The sequence below is a fragment of the Taudactylus pleione genome, unplaced genomic scaffold, assembly GCF_031769625.1.
Source record: "Taudactylus pleione unplaced genomic scaffold, aTauple2 ptg000006l, whole genome shotgun sequence".
NCBI lineage: Eukaryota > Metazoa > Chordata > Amphibia > Anura > Myobatrachidae > Taudactylus > Taudactylus pleione.
The window spans coordinates 24578065-24600716 of record NW_028284409.1 but is presented as its reverse complement, the minus strand read 5'-3'; the positions used below and the strand labels follow the sequence as shown (position 1 = coordinate 24600716).

At 44.4% G+C, this 22652-nt stretch overlaps 1 protein-coding gene across 3 annotated transcripts in view; it reads right to left on the bottom strand.

The window, feature by feature from the left end:
• Window positions 1-22652, bottom strand: part of SASH1 (SAM and SH3 domain containing 1) — a 272900-nt gene that overhangs the window by 100501 nt on the left and 149747 nt on the right. For all 3 annotated transcript variants that reach the window (XM_088455529.1, XM_088455389.1, XM_088455448.1), the window contains exon 5: window positions 14065-14105. In XM_088455529.1, the coding sequence (XP_088311655.1) occupies window positions 14065-14105 (41 nt within the window). The remainder of the gene's footprint in view (window positions 1-14064; window positions 14106-22652) is intronic.

The following is a 22652-nucleotide window of genomic DNA, read 5'->3' as shown; positions in this document are numbered from 1 at the left end:
AAGCCTGTTACAATGCAGTGTCCTCTATATGATAGTATATATCACAGCCAGGCCATTGCATGCCCCCCCCAAATATTTACAGACATTGGGCGGGCCTATTTACTTGACGTGGTGGAAATGTATTTTATAGTAGGGTCTCAGTGGTGTTTATCTAGTTTTGGACTGTAGCTTGGTGCTATTAATTTGACACTGGGCTAAGTCATACTTGCCTACTTTTGAAAATGACTTTGAGGGAGATGGTAGATGGGTGTAGAATGCGCTGCGCATAGCGCGGGGAGCCGTTGTGGGGGCATGGTCTGCTCCACCCAAAGGGCATGTCTAGTTCCACCTATGGGCGTATATATTCCTATAAGCTCACACACACACTTACAATAGATTCCCATACACACACACAGTCTCACACACACACTTACATGAATAGATTCCCACACACACACAGTCACACACATACAGTGGCGTAACTAGGGCAGAGCGAGCGGGGTGTGTGCCCTGGGCGCCGTTGGACCGGCGGCGCGCCGCTGGCCATGGTACCGGCCCGCCCGCCCTAGTTAGCCAGTGGAGCGCCGACCGCAGTGAGTGCGGTCAGTGCTACACATTTACACAGGACCGGCGCTAGGCTTCCAGCGCCGGTCCTGTGCTTCACACCTGAGCCCGTTCCCTCCCCCTGAGCACTTGCCCAATAGCGTTAGGAGGCGGGCTCAGGCTGTGCATAACACACGCATCGCCGCCAGCGCTGGCGGCGATGCGTGTGTTAAACAGCAGCCAATGAGAGTCAGATAGACTCTCATTGACTGCTGCAGCACCCACTGCAAGAGCTGGACTTCCGTCCGGCTCCTGCAGTGGGTAATGGGACTGACGTCATGACGTCTGTCCCATAATGCTGAGCGCGGGCGGGAGCGGGATTGCGAGCAGGACCAGGAGCAGAGATTCAGGTAAGTATATATATATATATTTATATATATATATATATATATATTTTTTAACCTATCTGCACAATGGGGGAGGGGGGTGGCTACTACTGGGGGGGACCTCTACTGAGGGAGGGGTGGCTACTACTGGGGCGCCATTGGGAGAACCTCTACTGGGGGGGGGGCTACTCTACTGGGGACTACTACTTGGGGGGGGGGACTACCACTGGGGGCATTATAAAAGGGGCCTTCTACTAGAGGCACTGCACTCGGGGGACCACTACTGGGGGCAATAATAAGAAGGGCACTACAGGGGGCAATGGATAGGGGGGAATCTCTACAGGGTGCCTGCATAAGGGGACCACTACTGGGAAAACTGCATGGGGGGTGGACTACTGCTGGGGGCACTATATAAAGGGCACTGCATAGGGGGGGGGGACTACTACTGGGGGCACCATATAAAGGGCACTGCATAAGGGGATACCGCTACTGGGCGCACTGGATTGTGGGGACTGCTACTGGGGGCACTGCATAAGGGGGAAGACTACGTGGGGCACTGCATTTGGGGGGCCACTACTGGGGGTACTGAGTAAGGGGAACTAATTGGGGGCTGTATAAGGGGGCCCACTACTGGGGATACTGTATAAGGGGCACTACTATGGGCCTGCATAAGAGGGACCACAACTGCATACTGGGGGTACTGTATAAGGGGTACTACTTGGGTTAAGGTACATATAGATAGGAATGTTCAGTTTGAAAATAAAGCGGTGTGTCATGTTGACACGCCCCATTTTTAAGTGACCACGCCCATTTTTTTGCGCACATCGGGGAGGTGGGGGGTGGAGTGTCCCTTTTCAAATTTGCCCTGGGCTCCAAATACCCTAGTTACACCACTGCACACATACACTTACATGGATAGATTCACACACACAGTCTCACACACTTGCATGAATAGATTCCCCCCACACACACATCACTTGAATAGATTCCCAAACACACATTACAGTCTCACACACACACACACCGTAATAGATCTCCCTCCCCCACGGCACTGACATGAATAGATCTGGCAGGAGCTGCAATGAGCGCTAACACTGACAGTCTCAGGCAGCTCCTCGGTCTGTCTTCAGTGTCCACTGTAGAGATGGCTAGTGAGCGAGTGTCTCAACACACTGACCCGAATCATTCAGATGAGTGAATGATTCGAGTCACTCACTGTTTGGTGTGTCGAGACACCCACCTCCCTAGCCTCTCTGCCAGTGGGAGCCTGAGTCAGTGGCAGCTCCGCCCCCTACACTGCTGATCCAACCTGATCATATTTCTGTACTGAGTCAGTGTGCAGAAGCGTGATTAGGTCGGATGGATCAGCAGTGTAGGGGGCGGAGCTGTCAGCGACTCACTCTGAGTCTCGCTGCTACAGCCAGGGCTCGGGGGAGTGCACTGACTCAGGAGGAGAGTCAGTGCAGAACCCTGAGCTGCAGTGCTGGGCTGCGGGGGGCGGAGCTGTCAGCGACTCACTCAGAGTCGCTGGCACCTCTGCTTCCTACAGCTCTAAAGAGCCATGTCTCGAGACACTGTCTCGAGACACTTCACTGAGTTGAGCCTTATGGCTCAACTCAGTGCAGTGATTCGTTCTGCCCATCTCTAATCCACTGCCTGTCCTCCGGCGTTGGTTCCTCCCCCCTCGGTTATCACTGGCTGGCCAGGGAATGCTGGGAGCATTAGTCTCTCCCAGCAGCAGTCTGTGTGCAGGGGAAGGCGTGCCCAGGAGACCTCCGGGCCAGTAGCAGCCACACTCCTGACTCCCTGCACCCGGTGAGTACCCCCTGCGCCCTAAGCTCAGGCCCCGCCCCCTTTACCTCCGGACTTGTGCATGCGCAGTCCGGATTTTTATGCAGGGCTTTGTGAATGCGGAGGATGCAGCCTACTTTGCGGGGTGGCGGGAACTCCCACCCTAATTCAGGAGACTCCCGCGAAATTCGGGAGGGTAGGTAATACTGGGCTAATTTTCATGAGAAGAAGGGCTATTTATTAAATGTGAGTGCGAATAAAACTGTTGGGGCTGGTTGGGGGAGGATAGCATTTACATTTAAAAAAGAAAACTATCAATTTAATATCATTGCAACTTAGCATGATATAGGTCTATTTATTGAAAGCATCTATCCCAGTATAAAAGAAATTAGTGTCACGCACGCGCCTGAAGCCATAACATAACGGCTAGCTGAATTTCACAGTCGGCTTCGAATCACCTTCCTTGCTTCTTCTTCTGTGCTGGACGTGCTTTCACCAGGTTGGATTGCTGCTAATCTTTAACATCTGTCCTGCCATTATCAAAGGCAGTGCACCAAACCCAAACTTGTTTCCGTGACATGTCGTTATCACCATACAAGTTGGCTATGAATTTCAGCTGCTGTCCTTTAGACACAGAAGGAGGCTTAAAACTGGGTGAGGAACAGCCAAACTCTGCTAAAAATGTGAGGTTGTGGAAGACCGTTCCATATCACTGGTTATACACCATGGCAAGACTGAGCACAGCAACAAGACACAAGGTAGCTATACTGCATCAGCAAAGTCTCTCCCAGGCAAAGATTTCAAAGCAGACTGGGGTTTCAAGTTGTGCTGTTCAAGCTCTTTTGAAGAAGCACATAGAAACAGGCAACGTTGAGGACCGTAGACGCAGTGGACAGCCAAGGAAACTTAGGGCCTGAAGCTGAGCGCTCGCAAGCGGGTCGATGTTGGCCAAGTGTGCATGCGCACGAGGGAGCCGGCTCCGTCGTGCGCATGTGCGAGACCCGCATAGCGACGGGCAAGCCGTCACTATGGGTCTCGCTACAAAGGGGGCGTGCTGTCGATGTTGAGTGACAGCACACCCCCTTTGGTGGGCGTGCCGGGGGCGTTGCTGCCCAGACGGAGGCGTTCCCATTGGAACGCCTACCGTCTGGGGCCGGCCCCACTGACATCACAAATTATGTCAGTGGGAGTGCTTTTGGCTCTGAAACAGCCAAAAGCACTCCAGGGCTTACGGCAGACGAGACCCTACCACAAGGGTCTCGTCGCAAGCTCGATGGTCGCGATGGTCTTGACCATCGTGACCATCTTTTTGGCCGCTCGCTATAGCTGTGGGTGGTCACCCACAGCTATGCGAGCGGCCAGGAGGCCGCTCTAAAAAAAGAGAGGGAGGGCACTGATTCAGAGCGAGCACTCTGAAAGAGCGTCCGGCTCTGAATCGGGCCCTTAGTGCATCAGATGAAAGAAACATCATGCTTACTTCCCTTAATCGGAAGAAGTCCAGCAGTGCCATCAGCTCAAAATTAGCAGAGATCCAGTGGTCTTCATGGAAGAATTGCGGCCAAGAGTCATACCTTCGACGTAGAGACAAGGCCAAGCAACTCAACTATGCAAAAAAACATAGGAACTGGGGTGCAGAAAAATGGCAGCAGGTGCTCTGGACTGAGGAGTCAAAATTTTCAATATTTGGCTGTAACAGAAAGCAGTTTGTTCGCCGAAGGTCTGGAGAGTGGTACAATACTGAGTGTTTGCAGGCAACAGTGAAGCATGGTGGAGGTTCCTTGCAAGTATGGGGCTGCATTTCAGCACATGGAGTTGGGGATTTGGTCAGGATTAATGGTGTCCTCAATGCTGAGAAATACAGGCAGGTACTTATTTATTATGCAATACCATCAGGGATGCGTCTGATTGGCTCCAAATTTATTCTGCAGCAGGACAATGACCCCTAAGATACAGTCAGTCATTAAGAACTATCCTCAGCGTAAAGAACAACAAGGAGTCCTAAAAGTGATAATAAGGCCCCTACAGAGCCCTGATCTCAACATCATCGAGTCTGTCTGGGATTACATGAAGAGACCGAAGGATTTGAGCAAGCTTACATTCACAGAATATCTGTGGTTAGTTCTCCAAGATGTTTGGGACAACCTCCCTCCAGAATTCCTTCAAAAACTGTGTGCAAGTGTACCTAGAAGAATTGATGCTGTTTTGAAGGCAAAAAGGTGGTCACACCAAATATTGATTTGATTTAGATTTCTCTTCTGTTCATTCACTTTGCATTTTGTTAATTGATAAAAATAAACTATTAACATCTTTTGCACTGTACTGTAGATATATATGTTGAAAAAAAGGGTGCAAAAAAGTGCTACATCATCATAATTCTAAAACAAAATAATTAACCTAAAAGTCCAAAAATAATGTCCATTCAAAGGTGCATCAACAAAGCATTGAGCAAAGGCTGTGAATACTTATGTACATGTGATTTCTTAGTTGTTTTTTTTAATGACATTTGCAAAAATCTCTAAAGAACTTTTTACATGTTGCCATTATGGGGTATTGTGTATAGAATTTTGAGGACAAAAATTAATTTATTCCATTTTGGAATAAGGCTGTAACATAATAAAATGTGGCAAAATTGAAGTGCTGTGAATACTTTCCGGATGAACTGTAGTTCATGCTCACACAAGTAATTGACGGTTTTCAGCTTCTTACAGCAACTTCCCAGATGGCCTGATCACTAACAGAGGGCTAATTCAGTACGGATCGAAATCGCATGCAACACAACTGCAAAAATATGCTGCCTGCCAGCATAAAGACGCCCACTGCTGCTATCTCATATCTGTTCAAACTTGCACTTCTGTGTATTCATCGGTACCATTGACGCACATCAGCCCGTCACGCACATTTACAGCAGGTGTGACTAGCCGCAGAAATTGCAAGTCTCGTCGCACGGCATTCAAATTGACAGGCAGGCCTGCGTTTCTCTGACCGCTCCCTTGTCACTACCACCAAACACTGATATCCTGTCACTCACGCTGTCCAGTATTGTAATGCATTTTCAATTTTGTGTAAGATCCCAGGTGTTACGGTCTCCTAGGACTCACTAGAATCACTCAGGCGAGTTCTTCTGCCAATAACAGCCATCCACTGCCTGGACATAAACTCGAGATAGAAGAGGCTTAAACGGTTATCCTAGGGCCACAAAATGTTGTGACTGTTGAATTACAGGATAAGGGGCTCTATTTACTACAATCCACATTTTGAATGCAGATTGTAGTGCGATATTACCGACTGAATTCGCATTCACACAGAGGTGTGGCTTGGAAAGCCGATAGAGGTTCTGGAAGAGATGCAGCCTTGAGGGCCGAGGTGCGGCTTGAGAGCCAAGATGTTAAATGATGAGACGCGGCCTTGAAGGTCGAGGTGCGGCTTGAGAGCCGAGATGTAAAGGCTGAGATGCGGTCTTGAGGGCCGTGGTGACAAAGACGCAGAGAATACTGCAGCTCACAGAAAAACAGAACTCTAGATGATGGAATGAGAGTAATAGCTGAGAATCTCTGAAGCAGAGGCAGAAACAGGCACAGGCGGGCAGAACCAGGAAGGAAACGTCAGACACGCTATTGCCGGCAATGAACCAGCAGGCTTAAGAAAGGAAATGAACCAACTGACTAACAGGGCAGGTGATTAACGGTAATCCACAGGTGAGGAGGACACATCATCCAGTATCACGTGCCGTAATCCGGCATCCCAGTCTCCTAGCAACAGAAGGTATTGTCCTACTACAGCGTGTATGTTGCACAGGAGCAGAAGTCCGGGCATGTGGCTGGCAACCTGGAGGAGAGACACATGGAGCACTTGTATGTAACAAGGCACGTTGGTGACTTGCGACACCAGGCCTATGCTCTACCGTAAACCGAAAAGGTTGTCGCACCAAGAACCACCTGGTAACCTTGACGTTCACCTCCCGGGATTGCTCTGCAAGAATAGGGCAAAAAAAGAAAGGGCATTGTAAAAGGGCATGGTTCTTTATTCAGGAGAATTTCATCCCCTGCAAATAGTACCGAAGTGCCTCTAAGGCCAGACACTCTTTCTACTGTAGCATATTTCTGTTCCCTATGCAACAACTTCCTTACTGGCTAAGTACAGTACTGGATGCTCTACCCCTTCACTTTCCTGGCATAGGACTGTACTTAAATCAACAACAGAGGCGTCTGTCTGGAAGAAGAATCTGAGGGCAAAATCAGATGCCTATAAGACCGGAGAGGTACAATGAACCGTACGAAGGTCTGTCCATGCTGTTTCAGCAAGGCTGGTCCACTCCAGCCAATCGGGACAGCATTTCTTTAACAAGTCCATTAAAGGAGCAGTTGCAAAGTGACTGATAAACCGCCAATTGTAACCGACCAACCCTAGGAAGGTTCTCTACTGTGACTTGGTCTTCGGCTTTGACCAATTTGTGACGGCTTCAACATTTTATATCTGCAGTTTCACCTGACCAAGTCCAACTATGTCCAACTGCGGTTTCACCTGACCAAGTCCAACTATGTAACCCAAATACTTAGCTTCTCTTAGGACCACTGCACATTCTCAGAGTTAGCTGTGAAACCTGTGGACCTCAATGAGGCCAGTACCGCCTCAACCTTAAGAAGATGTGACTCCCAGTCTTGAGAGTGTATAATTATATCATCTAGGTAAGCTACTGTATAGGCAGTATGGGGTTTCAGCACCTTGTTCATCACCCTTTGAAAGGTGGCTAGCGCTCCATGCAAACCATAGGGTAGGGACTTGTCCTGGAAAAAGCCTTCAGGGGTAGAAAAAGCTGACATTTTCCTGACTGCGGTTGTAAAAGGAATCTGCCAGTTAAATATTTGCTGCCAGCCAAACTTTCCACCAGTTCGTCCAGTTGGGGCATCGGCTAGGCATCAAACTAGGATATACTGTTTAACTTTCTAAAGTCATTGCAGATCCGTAAGCTGCCATTGGGTTTTGTAGCCAGCACAAATGGGCTACACCATTCACTGGTAGACTCCTCAATTAGCCCTAGTTGGAGCATGTTCTCCACCTCTTTTCTAACTGTACTTCGCCTGGCCTCAGGGATCTGGCAGGGCTATTGTTGTACTACTACCCTGGGAGGCATGACAATATCATGGTCAATCAAAGCCGTGCGCACTGGTATCACTGTTCCAGCATTTCATCTCCTCCACCTGCCACTTTTGCTCTGTGGACAAGGTAGGTTCTATGGTAATCGAGGACTTTTCCACTACTGTACTCAACAACCCTGGCACAGAATCTTCATCATGCCATGGTTTCAATATATAAATATGCTCTCCCTTCCTCCTTCCGGTCATTATAGTTCAAAGGCCAACTGCCTCCACCACCTCATAGGGCCCCTGCAAAGAGCTTACTCTCTTGGGTCGAGACTAAAACCAGAATTTTATCCCCGGGACAGAAGGACCGGGTTATTGCAGCAGTATCATAATTTTTGTTTTGTCGACTTTGCACTTCTTTTAAGTGTTAGCGAACCAAAGGTCTTATCTTCCAACATTTCGTACATTTGAGGAAGAAACTGCACCACATTTGTTTCTCTAGGTCCCCGGTGTTCCCAACCCTCCTTTAGCATATCCAAAATGCCCTGAGGTTGCCTCCTGTACAGTAGCTCAAAAGGGCTAAACCCTGTTGAGGCTTGGGGAACCTCTCTGGCAGCAAACAACAGGTAAGGAAGAAGGGTGACCCAATCCTTTTTTTGCTACACCAGTGCCTTCCTAATCATATTCTTCAGGGTCCGATTGAACCTCTCCACTAGTCCATCCATTTGTGGATGGTAAATTGAAGTACGGTCGGTTTTCACCCCTAGCAGCTGACACATATCCCGCATTGGCCTGAACATGAATGTTGTACCCCGATTAGTAAAAATTTACTTAGGGATTCCCAACCATGTAAACAAATTTACCAGCTCTCTAGCCATTGTGCTAGACTTTATATATCATAAAGTTATTGCTTTGGGATAGAGTGTTGCATAATCTAGTACCACCAAAACATACTGGTGGCCTTGAGCAGATTTATCTAGGGGCCCAACCAAATCCATGCCGATTCGCTCAAAGGGTACCAGTATTAATTGTAGTGGAAGGGGTCGGTATGATGGTTTAGGGCAGGTTCTCTGGCAAATGGGGCAAGCCTGGCAATACTTTTTAAATGGCCATCTGTACTGCTGGCCAATAAAACCTAAACAGGACCCTCTCTCCCCCCCCCAAATATGGGTATGTGCTGCTTTTAAATCAGCGGGACATGTACTTGAGGCACTACTAGCTGTTCCACCACCTTTTCCTGCACAGTGCTAACTCTTTACAGGCAAATCATTTTTAATCACAAAGTAGGTCCCTCCCCCTGATGGTGGGGCTACTCAAGGCACACCGTTTATCTCAGTCACAGCCTTAAAGACTTGCTCCAGGGAAGCACAGTGGTCCTGTGCAAAGTCCTGTAGTGGAAAAAGTCTCAGCACAGGTGTTCAATCCGTATTTTCATTGGGTCCCGGGATAGGCTCATCTGTGGGTTCCCCCAGGAGGACTGCGAATGGTCGACCTGTGTCTTTTAACTGGTGAGATGTTCATGTCACCTTGCCTGCGACCGCTGGTGCAGCTTCCTGCATTGACAACTCCGTTGTCCAGAGGTGTAGATCTTGTTCTCCCTTGGACATATCCTTTAAAACCAAAGACCTGGCCATTGAATCAGTTGCTGGTAGGTCTGGTCAGACTTGCTCGAAGATCACCTCCTGGAATAACGGAAAGTCATGTCCCAAGATGAGTGGATATGGCAGTTTAGGAGCTATCACCAGCAAGGTCCACGCGTTCTGGTCCCTGAGGGTGACTGGGAGTAGGGTCCTATCGTACTCCTCAGATGTCCCATGAATACACAAGACCTTCAATTTTGGCAACCAAAGTGCTGGTTCCACTGGGATCTGTGAACCCGAAGTTCACTATCCGTGTCCACCAAGGCCAGGACCACGTTCTGGCTAACGAGGACTGTTATCCGGAACAACCCGCTGCCCTTCTGGGGTACAGTCATGGTACAGTAATTTGAATACACTGGCCCCACCTCCTAGGAAAGGGAGCAGTCCACAAATTTCTGCAGTGTCGGGCATTCCATCCAGACAGGTCCAGGTTCCCCACATTCAAAACATGTTACTTTAGCCAGCCTCGGGTTCACATCTCTTTACACAGTCGAGCCTGGGCAGTTCTCGGCCAACCCTGGTTTATTTTTTGGCATAGGTTATGGCACAAAGCCAGGAGGCTTGGCCATTTGCTGTAAGGTCCCAAACCTCTCCACTAGCATGGCAAGTTCTACGGGGGTGAAGAGGTCTCCCTCTAGCACCCACTTTTGCAGACCCCGGTCCAAGGTCCATACATAGTGGTCAATCGCCAGCAGCTCCACCATCCATGAAGGTGACAAGATAGGCTTATTTGTCATCGTCAGCTGTCATCTTCTGAAGCTTGGGCTCCTCTGTTGCATCTGTACCAGTTGCAGTTGGAACTGCTGATACTGCTGCTGGCTTTGCTCCCAAAACTGCTGATACTGCCACTGGCTTTGGTTCTGAAACTGCTTGTGAAGCTGCTGCCCGCTCACTAGCACTTTCAGGATTTCCTTCATTTTGGCTTCCTTGTGGGTTGGGAAGCGGAAACTGGCTTCCCTTATCATCCCATGCACTGGCTCCATTTGTGGTAAGGTAGTAGAAGCACACACACGGATTCTAGCCGTGTGCAATATGGTTTATTTTGTCAGGTTGATCGTAGACCAGTAAAGCATTATATAGCTCATGCTCATACAAGCCTTAGCAAAGGTTCTCAGCTTCATGCAGCAACTTTCCAAATGGCCCTATCACTAATAGACCCTTCTCTCTAGCGACCAGCAGGCCTGTCCGGCATCAGTCACACAGATAAATGCCCCAAACAGTCTTTTAAAGCTTAAACTCCTCCTCCCCTCCCAGAATGACAGGCAACGACACTCCCACCATGCCTTCTTAAGGGAGTTCCTCACAGCTGCTCTGTTTGCCTAATCACATGCTTTCAGCTGCAGCAGGCTGGATCACTCAAACAGGTAAGAAACACATTTTCTATCCTCCAAATGCAGGGCTTCCTGGGGCTTAACAGCTAAATACCCCTGGTTCCTCTGCAGCCAACTGCCTGCATTGCCAGAATATATATCTCTCTCCACTCCAATAACACCTCTATCGTAATGCATCATCTCCCTCACTGTTCTAGTAAGACATTACCCTCCCTCACCTGTGTACTAACACATTCCACTACCTCACCTCTGTAGTAACACATTTATCTCCCTTACCCGTGTTATAACAAACTCGACATTCCCCTCCATCACCTGTGTAGAAATACACCTGTAATAACACATTCCCTTCCCTCACCTCATAGTAACACATTTGACATTCCCCTCACTCACCTGTGTAGTAACACTTACCCTCCCTCACCTCTAGTAACACATTTGCCTCCCAAACCTGTGTAGTAACACATTCCTATCCCACTCTATTCAAATAGGGTAAACACACCAACTGCCAGTGATATTTGGCAGCACTTCAGGTGACTGTTGGTGTTTAAATATTGAACTGTGCTGCAGAAACGATGAGTCAGTTAGTCAGGACATTGCACAGGGGAAGGACACATTTTAGCCCTTTTTACCCCCCTAAGGGGAGTATATGGAAGGGATATACTTCCCGATTTTGATGCTTCTAGGTCCAGAGGTTTGGCCTAAGTGTTGATGAGTCAGTCAGAACATTTAATTTTAGATAGAGATTTTATATATATATATATATATATATATATATATATAATCTCTATCAGTGACGTGTGGTGAGGTCAATGGCTGGGGAGGCACTCATGGAGATGGGTCTGAGTGCTGGAAGCCTGCCTCAAGCTCTACTCACTGTAACTCTCCCTTCACTACAATAGGCTTCAGTGTCGATTGATTCTCCTACATGCATCATTGTCTTCTGTTGCTGCTAAGCTCGCTGAACAGTGCAGTGTCACATGACACATCCAAGGTGTCCATCAGTGCTCAAGGTACAACCCCCATACTCCAATTCATGCCTCTATTAGCTCTTTCTATGCAGCTTACCGTCCATGGTGTGGCCCCACCCCAAGCTCTGCAAGCAATGTCTGACTATACAGAAGCGAGGCTGAGATGCTGCTGCCTCATCTCTCGTCTCCCTGCAGTCCCAGGGAGCTTCACAAAGCTGGTTAGTGTTAACTATAAAAATTATTACAATAAACAAAGAAGATGTCTACAAGTAAGCTTTGCGTACCCTGACTGCACGTCCTTGTTATATACACACACGCATACAGATGGAAGGTATGGTGCTCTGGTGCCCACTGTAGTACAGGTTGAGTCTCCCATATCCAAACATTCTGAAATACGGAATAATTTTGGCATGCCTAAAATAACGAAACCTTTGATTTTTGATGGTTCAATGTACACAAACTTTGTCTAAGGCACAAATTATTAAAAATATTGTATAAAATTACCTTATTCCATTATCCAAAATACCCCTGGTCCCAAGCATTTTGGATATGGGAGACTCAACCTGTAGTACATACACTGGAAACAAAGCAGCCTCTTTCACTTTATTTATATATTTATTTTATATATATATATATATATATATATATATATATACATACATACATACATACATACATATATATATATCTATATCTCACATACACACACATATGCATACAGTGGTGTTTGAAAGTTTTTATTTTTTATTTTAGAAAAGTGATCCTTTACATATCTGTGAGCGTGAAAAGTATGTAAACCTTTAGTCTTAGCAGATATCTTGAAGGTGAAATTAGTCAGGTATTTTCAATCTATGGGATAACAATCAGGTGTGAGTGGACATCCTTTTTAAAAAACAGGGATCTATCAAAGTCTGATGTTGTGTATCATGCCACGAACAAAGGAGATTTCTGAGGACCTCAGAAGAAGAGTTGTTGATACTCATCAGGCTGGAAAAGGTTACAAAACCATCTCTAAAGAGTTTGGACTTCACCAAACAGACAGACTGTGTAGAAATGGAGGAAATCCCAGACATTATTACCCTCCCCAGGAGTGATCGACCAACAAAAATCACGCCAAGAGCAGGGCGTCTAATAGTTTGCAAGGTCACAAAGGAAACCAAGGTAACCTCTAAGCAATTGAAGGCCTTTTTCACATTAGCTAAAGTTAATGTTCATGAGTCCACCATCAGGAGGACACTGAACAACAATGGTGTGCATGGCAGGATTGCAAGGAGAAAGCCGCTGCTCTCCAAAATGAACATTGCTGCCAGTCTGCAGGTTGCTAAAGATCACCTGGACAACCCAGAAAACTATTGGAACAATGTTTTGTGGACAGAGGAGTCCAAAATAGAGCTTTTCGGTTTAAATGAGAAGTATTATGTTTGGAGAAAGGAGAACACTGCATTCCAGCATAAAAACCTCATATCATGCGTGAAACACGGTGGTGGTTGTGGTATCATGGTTTGGCCTGTTTTGCTGCATCTGGCCCAGGACGGCTTGCCATCATCGAATTCTGAATTATACCAGTATATTCTAAAGGAAAATGTCAGGACATCTGTCCATGAGCTGCATCTCAAGAGAACGTGGGTCATGCAGCAAAACAACGACCCAAAGCATATAAGTCATTCGACCAAAGAATGGTTGAAGAAGAATAAATTTAAGTTTTGGAATGGCCAAGTTAAAGTCCTGACCTTAATCCAATCGAAATGTTGTGATAGGACCTGAAGTGAGCAGTTAATGAGAGAAAACCCACCAACATAACAGAGTTGAAGCTGACTTGTACGGAGGAATGGGGTAAAATTCCTCCAAGTCGATGTTCAGGACTAATCAACAATTACCGAAAACGCTTAGAAGCCATTATTGTTACACAAGGGGGTCATACCAGATACTGAAAGCAAAGGTTCACATACTTTTGACACTCATAAATATGTGATATTGTATAATTTTCCTCAATAAAAAAATGAACACGTCTACATTTTTTTTATATACATACATATACACACACATATATACATTTATTTAAATTGCTAAAAAATGGCATCTTCATGTCAAATTAATTTGCATAATGGTTTTGTTCAAGACACTTTATGGTGACAGAATTTTCTATAATGCAATAATAAAAATACCCTGTATGTGACAAGAGACCAAAATTATTGTATACAGAAATGAAAAATAAAAAGCCAATCATTGAGATTGATAAATCACCCATCAATTATTCACACTATTGTGTCAGTTGAGTGTTTAAGAACACCAGAATAATCATCTTATTTATTTTGATGGAAAAAACTGCTTCAGATAATGATACTGACCTACAGAGCTTTCCTCAGAGCTTGATTTATGAAGAGAAAGTCTGAAAGAGAAAGAAAGCTTAGAATTATTGCCCTGAAGTATCACATACTGTTACATCCTATTTACCATTACTTCACATAGCATCAATGGATTGTTGTGGTTGTTTTTTTTCAGTAACTGTAATAAAGCATCACTGTCACATAGGCCTTTTGCAAATAACTGTAAACTCCTTATTTAACAGCAGAGGGCACCAAAGAAGTTTTTTTTTTATTATTGTTTTCCATCATCTTTGCAATTAACTCTAACACGGTCATTAAAAAAAACCCTATAATTTACTGTTCTGAAGAGCAAAAGTCACCACAAAAAATTACAAGCTTTTTTGGAAGTAAAGTCAATGAAACAATACCCATTAACGTATTTTACTTATTAAAAACATGAAGCCGTGTAAGCACTGGGAAAACACACGTACCAATCTTTTAAGGTAACGACCTTCATGCACTATCAATATAGTACCAGATGTTTTGGTTCCCACACAAAAATGACTTCATATGAAAACACAATCTGTAATATATACTGGTCAGCATTTCTGCCAGCTAAGACAGAGCGTGTGCCCAGCACATAAAGGGTAAACTTAAGTCTGCTCTTGGGAAAGCAACAGTCTTATCAATGTGGTTAAAATTATTACAATAAGATGCCCGGGCTGTTGTTGTTATGCCCTCTTTGGCCATATTATATAGTGCCCTGAGCATGTACACTCTGGATTTCAACATAAAACAGGTACAACTGAATTTAGTAATATATAAAGTGTACATGGAGGACGCTCTGAAATTACAGAGTGATGATTGGGTCCCAATGCCACTGAGGACATATAAAATACAAGTCCTTTAGTGGGGAAAAAAAAAAACCAGCACTCCACGGCTAAGCAGGGATCTCCTAAAGGAGAATTAATCTCCTCAACCCACTCATTCTCATTTAAATTGTCACATCTCAAAAAAGAAAAAAAAAACAGTAGTATTTGGATGTGGGTTTATATCTAGGGGCTTTTATGTATAAGATGCTACATTTCTCACTGTCACAGGGACTGCCACCTTGTTAGAGACACTCTCCCATAACAATGGGTGTAATTGTGATCTATAGGCACACTCGGCATTTGCACTGAGGAAGGGGTAAGTTTTCACCTTTAGAAATTACCTTAAAGTTTTTGCACATTTGGGGAACTAAGTAATCACAAAGCAGTGAAAAGCCCTGTTTAGCTGAAAACAGGACTTTTCACTGCTTTAGTCTATTCATACAGGGGGTTACCGTGGAGAAATTTCCTCCTTGTCCAGCGGCCCCCCGCTTTGTGTATGAATCGCATCACCACAGTTTTGTATGGTGAGTGCAATTCATAAAAGAATGGAAAACTCAGCTTTCAGTTCCTCTCCTGCGTACAGATTCGCCATCTGAGGATGGCGTAATCTGTACAGCGCACTGAACAGAGCAGGGAAGCTGCATACTTTCCTGATGTCCACCCAGCGCTGGCTCCGCCTCCTTTTGCCCAGCATCCTTTGCAGCATGTCTGACCTGACCTGCTGCCGTCAGACGCCGGCGCATGCGCAGTGATACACAGACATATCGGGCTCCTGATAGGTCTGTCTTCTCTCTGCTTTCCAGTATCGTGGAGGGGCCGGATAGCGCATGAAGACGTTGGACAGGTAAGTGTACATGAATGGCTACTTAACATCACTATATTTTGCACCGATGTGATGCAATAGTGATATTTTTCAGGAACCACTTCATGTTCTACATGAATAGACCCCTTGGTTGCAATTTTATTAGCTGTATTATATAAAGCACACAGCATTTCTGATGTAGTGATTGTTTCATACCATTATACAACAGGAAACAGATAAAGAATACTAGCTGATTTTATAATGAAAGAACAGGCTGACATTTCAGCAGTATTCCCAATCAAACCGACAGTAATTGCATGATAACTATTTCACCTTCACATTGACACACATTCTAAATCATCCTTGAATAAAAGAGTATAATTATAAGCATGGGTTATATTGACATACTCAAACAATTGCAGCCATTGTCATTTAGAAAAGAAGGTCAGGCAAGAGGGGTGGTGGTCTTTGTTATGTCATGTATGTAACACGTCATTGGGATCACATTTGTTTTAGCTTAATAATGAATTGTAGACATTTGAGTGATTCTACCCCCCCTATTGTATGTACTAAACAGCTATCTAAATTACTGGTTTGTGCACAGTATGGATAGAAGATGTACCCAAATACTTTCAGTACGCTGCTCACTAAAGTGCACTACCAGGGACTATGTACAGCTCATACATATGGATATACATACATATACACACACACAACCATACTTTGGTATATATCAGATATACACACACTGTGCAGGTAGCATGAAGGACCATACCACTCAAACAGTCATTTGAAAATATGGGCAGCTGAATAGTTGAGGTAACTGAAAGAAGCGTTACTACTTTTAGCAATATTGTTGACTCGTCAGAGAAAAGCAAAAATCCACAAATATCTTATAAGTGTACAGTTCTGAGCCAAATCCTATAAATAATGTATGGACTAGGGGTTGGGTACGGCTTCCCGGCGGTCGGTCAGAATACAGACAGCAGCAACCCGACAGTCAGGATCCCAACACCCGTAGGCAAGTACGATATAATACCAGTAACCCTAACCCTCCTTCCCCGGTGCCTAAACCTAGCCCCCCCCCCCCCCCCCCCAGTGCCTAGTCCTAACCCACTCCCTACTGCCTAACCCTAAAGCCAACTCTCCCCTAAACCCCGGTACTTACCTTCAGGATGCCGGCGGTCCGATGCCGTATTTAGACCTTCGGAATCCCGCACGTCAGGATGCTGACTACATCCCATGGACCGGTTTACATGACAGAGACTAAATGCCACACAAAGTATATTTGAACTGTTTAAATGTGAAGAGTTACTAAAAATTTATTAAATTTCACTTGATCATGATGGGGATAATTCGGAGTTGGGAATTAAGCAAAAAAGTTACAGGGTCCATACATTTGCGATTCCCTGTTCAGCCGATGCATAGGTATCAGGGGAAATCCAACATGTTGGAAATTCTCGACTCACTGATCCCTATCAAAAAATGATCGAAATCAGCAAGTCAGGGATTTTTAACATGCTATTCTTCCCGACAAGAACAGGCCGTAAGATGTATGGCCCGCATAACTTTGTGCCTTGGTTAAACCATGTTACACTGCAGGTGGGGAAGATGTAACATGTGCAGAGATTTAGATTTGGGAGGGGCGTCTTCAAACTGAAATCTACACTGCAGTGTAAAAATAAAGCTGCCCAGTATTTGTGTGCTACATGCAAAAGCAGCCAGTATTTATCCTGCATGCAAATTAAATTGATGCATTTGCACCCCTTGCATTGCAACATAGGGCGGTATTCAATTAGAAGCGAAAAGTCAGTTTCAGCTATACTTTTCACTGATGACGTCATTTTCGCCGATTTCACTTATCCCCGTATTCAATTGTACTGTCTTTTCCTCGGTGCGATAACACAATGCAATGTAATAGGAGAAAAAGTTTTGTCTATGCATAACCATCGGAAAAAAGTGCAGAATTGGGGTTTCGGGGTACAGAGGTGCGTAAACCACCCTGTACCCTTTGGGCATCCCCCCTGATGCTAACTGCATCAAAAACGCAAAAAACCCACAAAAGGACACCCCAAAAAAGCACTTTGAGAAAATGGGCAAAAAAAATCAAAGTGGGGGTACAAATTCAAAAACTAGTGAAATAGCATTTGGCGGGTCTGCAAGTATGGGGGAGGTGTTTTTTGGATTGCAGGTGTTTGCTGAAAGTGCGTTATTTGCGCTTTTTAATGCTTGACTTTAGCCACTTTAAAATATGCTTGCACCCATTTTCATGTACCCCACATTTTAACGGAATACTTATTTTGACAAAAAGTTGCAAAATGCGATTCTTCACCCATTGCTGAAAAACGTTAAATAGCGCCTATTGAGACCATATAAAAGCCCCAAATACCTATAGCAGGGCTATTCAGGGGGTACAGATAGTGATCTCCCATGTCAGTGCATCTTTCAGGTGGTGTCAGGCTGATTTCCCCAAAACTGACAGAACTTTTTGCCGATTTCAGTTTTGCCGGATCCCGTTTTCACACATTTGCAATTGAATACGGGGTTAAGTGGGGACGAGCGCGATACTTTTTCGCACCCAAAACCAGCGATGACGGCGAAAAGTCCAGCAACAGACTTTTTCGCTTCAAATTGAATATGGCCCATAGTTTGTTCCAAATTCAAAAATTACTTTTTTTAATTTCCTCCCAGCTCAGAATCAGCCCCAATATATGTATACAATATATGAATAAAATACAAAAATATACATATGCATTTACATACATATATACATTCACATATATAGTTATGTATATTTTCAATAACTTACAAATTAAACACATTACTGAACATATATTTTGTCCCACACAGTGGACAAAATTCAATTAGCAGAGAATCGGCTGCAAATTATACAAAACTAGTTAAACTCAAAGGTACGATTTTTTGCCATTAATTTCTAATGGGAGAAATTGTAGTTTTCAGCTTGCATCGCCAGGATAGGTGAAACACAGGGAAATAACCCTTATTTTACAGCAAAAATGTTGTGTACACAGGGCCTGATTCAGAGATGGACGCTAATGCTGCCGCATCTGTGTATGCAGCGCCTGTGCAAAAATAAGCAAATGTCACAGGTGCTTAGATTTGTATTGAGATGCCCATCGGCACCTCAACATTCAAAGTGTCAGCGTACATAGGCGCAGCAACGGTCGCAGATGCTTCAATACTCAGCCTTCTGAGTCACCCTAGGGACATGTACTGAGACGCTGCAGCCATTTTTATTGCATTCAAGATTGAACACTTCCCGAACAGTTACTCCTGCGATTTTGCCACCACTCCACAGCACAACTGTCAGTCACACGGCAGGTAAATAGTGAGCGATGACAGTAATGTACCTTGAAGTAAATATATCGCATTGCGCCCATCTCTGAAACAGACAAACAGTGCAGTACCCCTGGGGCACCTCTCCAAATGAATTATAATGTACTTAGAGGTTTATAAATGGTAAAATATGGCTAATAAAGACATGTTACTTATCATGTCATTTCTTCTGAAAAGCAGAAAAATGGGTTAATTGATGTGGGACATGTATAAAGGGGTATTGCATGGATGAAACAATTATTTTTGAACTTCCAGATGGGTGGTCCAAGTATCAATTGCCATTTACAACTGAATTGTGCAGAGGGCGCTTGGTGAAAATATCGAAGTCCGTATTGATGTATCGGTGACATCCCACTACGTAACTCAAGACTGATTGGATTCGGCCCATTATCACATTTTGTTTGTGCCTTAGCACACATTAGTCAAACATAGCAGAAGTCTGAAAAAAACATATACCTTTTCATGTTACAGTGGAATGAGAGTGAGACGTCATACGTTTGGGAACTCATTTTGTTTTAAGTAAATAATCTGACATTCCATTTTTAGTGTGACCCATAGGACCAGTTTAAGGGCAGCAATTACATTAAAATGAAGGTTATTTATATGCTCATTACAATTCCCCAATAATGATACAGTGTTGCTTGGCAAGAAACACTTCTGACATGCAGCCAAATGCTGTCACTCTGCTGGATGGCTTTAGGGTATGTTGTCTATCGATATACAACTTTATTAGCAAGTTCCCATCAATGCTGTAAGGGACATATCTCTAACCAGGTCGGACAGGACAAGTCTACTTGTGTTTATATAGATATACATATTTCTTTGATTATATACTGATCAGTTATGTTTATTATTTGTAAACTGGTGGAGAGTTTATTCTGTCAGTAAATACCTTAGGATATCATCAGAATTCATGCTAAGTGCTTTCTTTGTAAACTTGGCCTGCTCCAGCTTTATCAGAGGGTGGGGTGGGGACATTTTGTGTAACAGAAGGGCAGCTCCGGCAACACAGTGGGGATTCACAAAGACTCATTACCCAATGTACATATTGCAGACATCATTAAAGAATTAGCTCTGTTACAGCTGTAAGAAAATGAAGACAACCCTTTGCAGGGGGGGACAACTTATTACAAACTTTACTTTTCTATTAAGCACAAGACATAAGCAAATATACTTTTATGTGCCCTACTATCTGCCAATGTGCTTCGCCTCAGTGGCAAACGCATGATTTCTAGAGGGGGGTTTCCAAATGCTAGATTTTAGAGAGAGAGTGGCCTGTCCATGAAGAGGGCATAATTAGCACTTATCCAGCTTTAATATGTTACATACAAAGTATATTGTGTTGCATAATTCCAGCATATACAGGGACCAGCGATCACAGTAACCCATTAGATGCGGCAGTAGGTCCTTCCTGTCTGAGCAGAATGTTTTTTTTTCCAGATGTGGGCACCATTCCTGAGCATTGGAGCAAATCCGGGAGGCTGTACATATCGGTCTCCTTATGTACTGGATAGTGTATTATTATACAGTATTAATTATTAACCCTATTGAATGTCTATAGCAGTGCACCCCTAACAGTGCATGTTTTCCACATGTCCTAGTTGGTGCACAGGTAAATTTATTACTGGCTGACACATTTTAAAAGATCAACAGTTGGTGCTGATCATTTCATTTGTGATACTAAGAAGAACATGCAGTACTAGTAACATTATATTATATTACTATTTCTATTGTGGTCATGGTGTGTGCTGGGGAGGGGGGTTTCCAGGCAGACTGAAACCCCCCTGTGTTTGCTCCTGGTACTGTGATTGTGCCAGTCATTATCTGTCATAAGAATAACTGACATTCAAAAGCAACCAAGATTACTAAAATAACAAAGATACTAATGACAGGTATACACTGGCCGATATATCGGCCGTTCAATTGAATGGCCGATATATATTATGTGTACATCGCTCAGTGTATACAGAAGATATGTCTGTGAATGTCGTCGTTCACAGACATGTGCAGCACAGCCGATGGTACATATATCTGCAGATATATCTACTCATCGTGCTGTGTGTAGAGACGGTCAGCCAACCGCCCGTACTCTTCTTGCAGAGACTGGTCGGGGAGGGGGTAGTAACGCAACCCTCAGCCAGATGATGGCTGTTCAGTGTGTATGAACAACCATCATCTGCTGATGCAGATATACAGTCAGGTCCATAAATATTGGGACATTGACAGAATTTTCATATTTTGGCCTCTATTCACCACCACAATAGCTTTGAAATGAAACAAACAAGATGTGCTTTAACTGCAGACTTTCAGATTTAATTTGAGGGTACTTACATCCAAATCAGGTGAACGGTGTAGGAATTACAACGGTTTCTATATGTGCCTCCCACTTTTTAAGGGACCAAAAGTAATGGGACAAACTAAACAATCCTAAATCTAACTTTCACTTTTTAATACTTTGTTGCAAATCCTTTGCAGGCAATTACAGCCTGAAGTCTGGAACGCATAGACATCACCAGACGCTGGGTTTCATCCCTGGTGATGCTCTGACAGGCCTCTACTGCAAATGTCTTTAGTTCCTGCTTGTTCTTGGGGCATTTTCCCTTCAGTTTTGTCTTCATCAAGTGAAATGCATGCTCAATCGGATTCAGGTCAGGGGATTGACTTGGCCATTGCATAACATTCCACTTTTTAGCCTTAAAAAACTCTTTGGTTCTTTTGCAGTATGCTTCGGGTCATTGTCCATCTGTACTGTGAAGCGCCGTCTAATGAGTTCTGAAGCATTTGACTAAATATGAGCAAATAATATTGCCTGAAACACTTCAGAATTCATTCTGCTGCTTTTGTCAGCAGTCACATCATCAATAAATACAAGGGAACCAGTTCCATTGGCAGCCATACATGCCCACGCCATGACACTACCTCCACCATGCTTCACTGATTAGGTGGTATGTTTTGGATCATGAGCAGTTCCTTTCCTTCTCCATACTCTTCTCTTCCCATCACTCTGGTACAAGTTGATCTTTGTCTCATCTGTCCATAGGATGTTACTCCAGAACTATAATGGCTTTTTTAGATGTTGTTTGGCAAACTCTAATCTGGTCTTCCTGTTTTTGTGGCTCACCAACGGTTTACATCTTGTGGTGAACCCTCTATATCCACTCTTGTGAAGTCTTCTCTTGATTGTTGACTTTGACACATATACACCTACCTCCCGGAGAGTGTTCTTGATTTGGCCAACTGTTGTGAAGGTTTTTCTTCACCAGGGAAATAATCCTTCTGTCATCCACCACAGTTGTTTTCCGTGGTCTTCCGGGTCTTTCAGTGTTGCTGAGCTCTCCGGTGCGTTCTTTCTTTTTAAGAATGTTCCAAACAGTTGATTTGGCCACACCTAATGTTTTTGCTATCTCTCTGATGGGTTTGTTTTGATTTATCAGCCTAATGATGGCTTGCTTCACTGATAGTGACAGCTCTTTGGATCTCATATTGAGAGTCGACAGCAACTGATTCCAAATGCAAATGTCACACCTAGAAATCAACTCCAGACCTTTTACCTGCTTAATTGATAATGAAATAATGAGGGAATAGTCCACCCCTGTCCA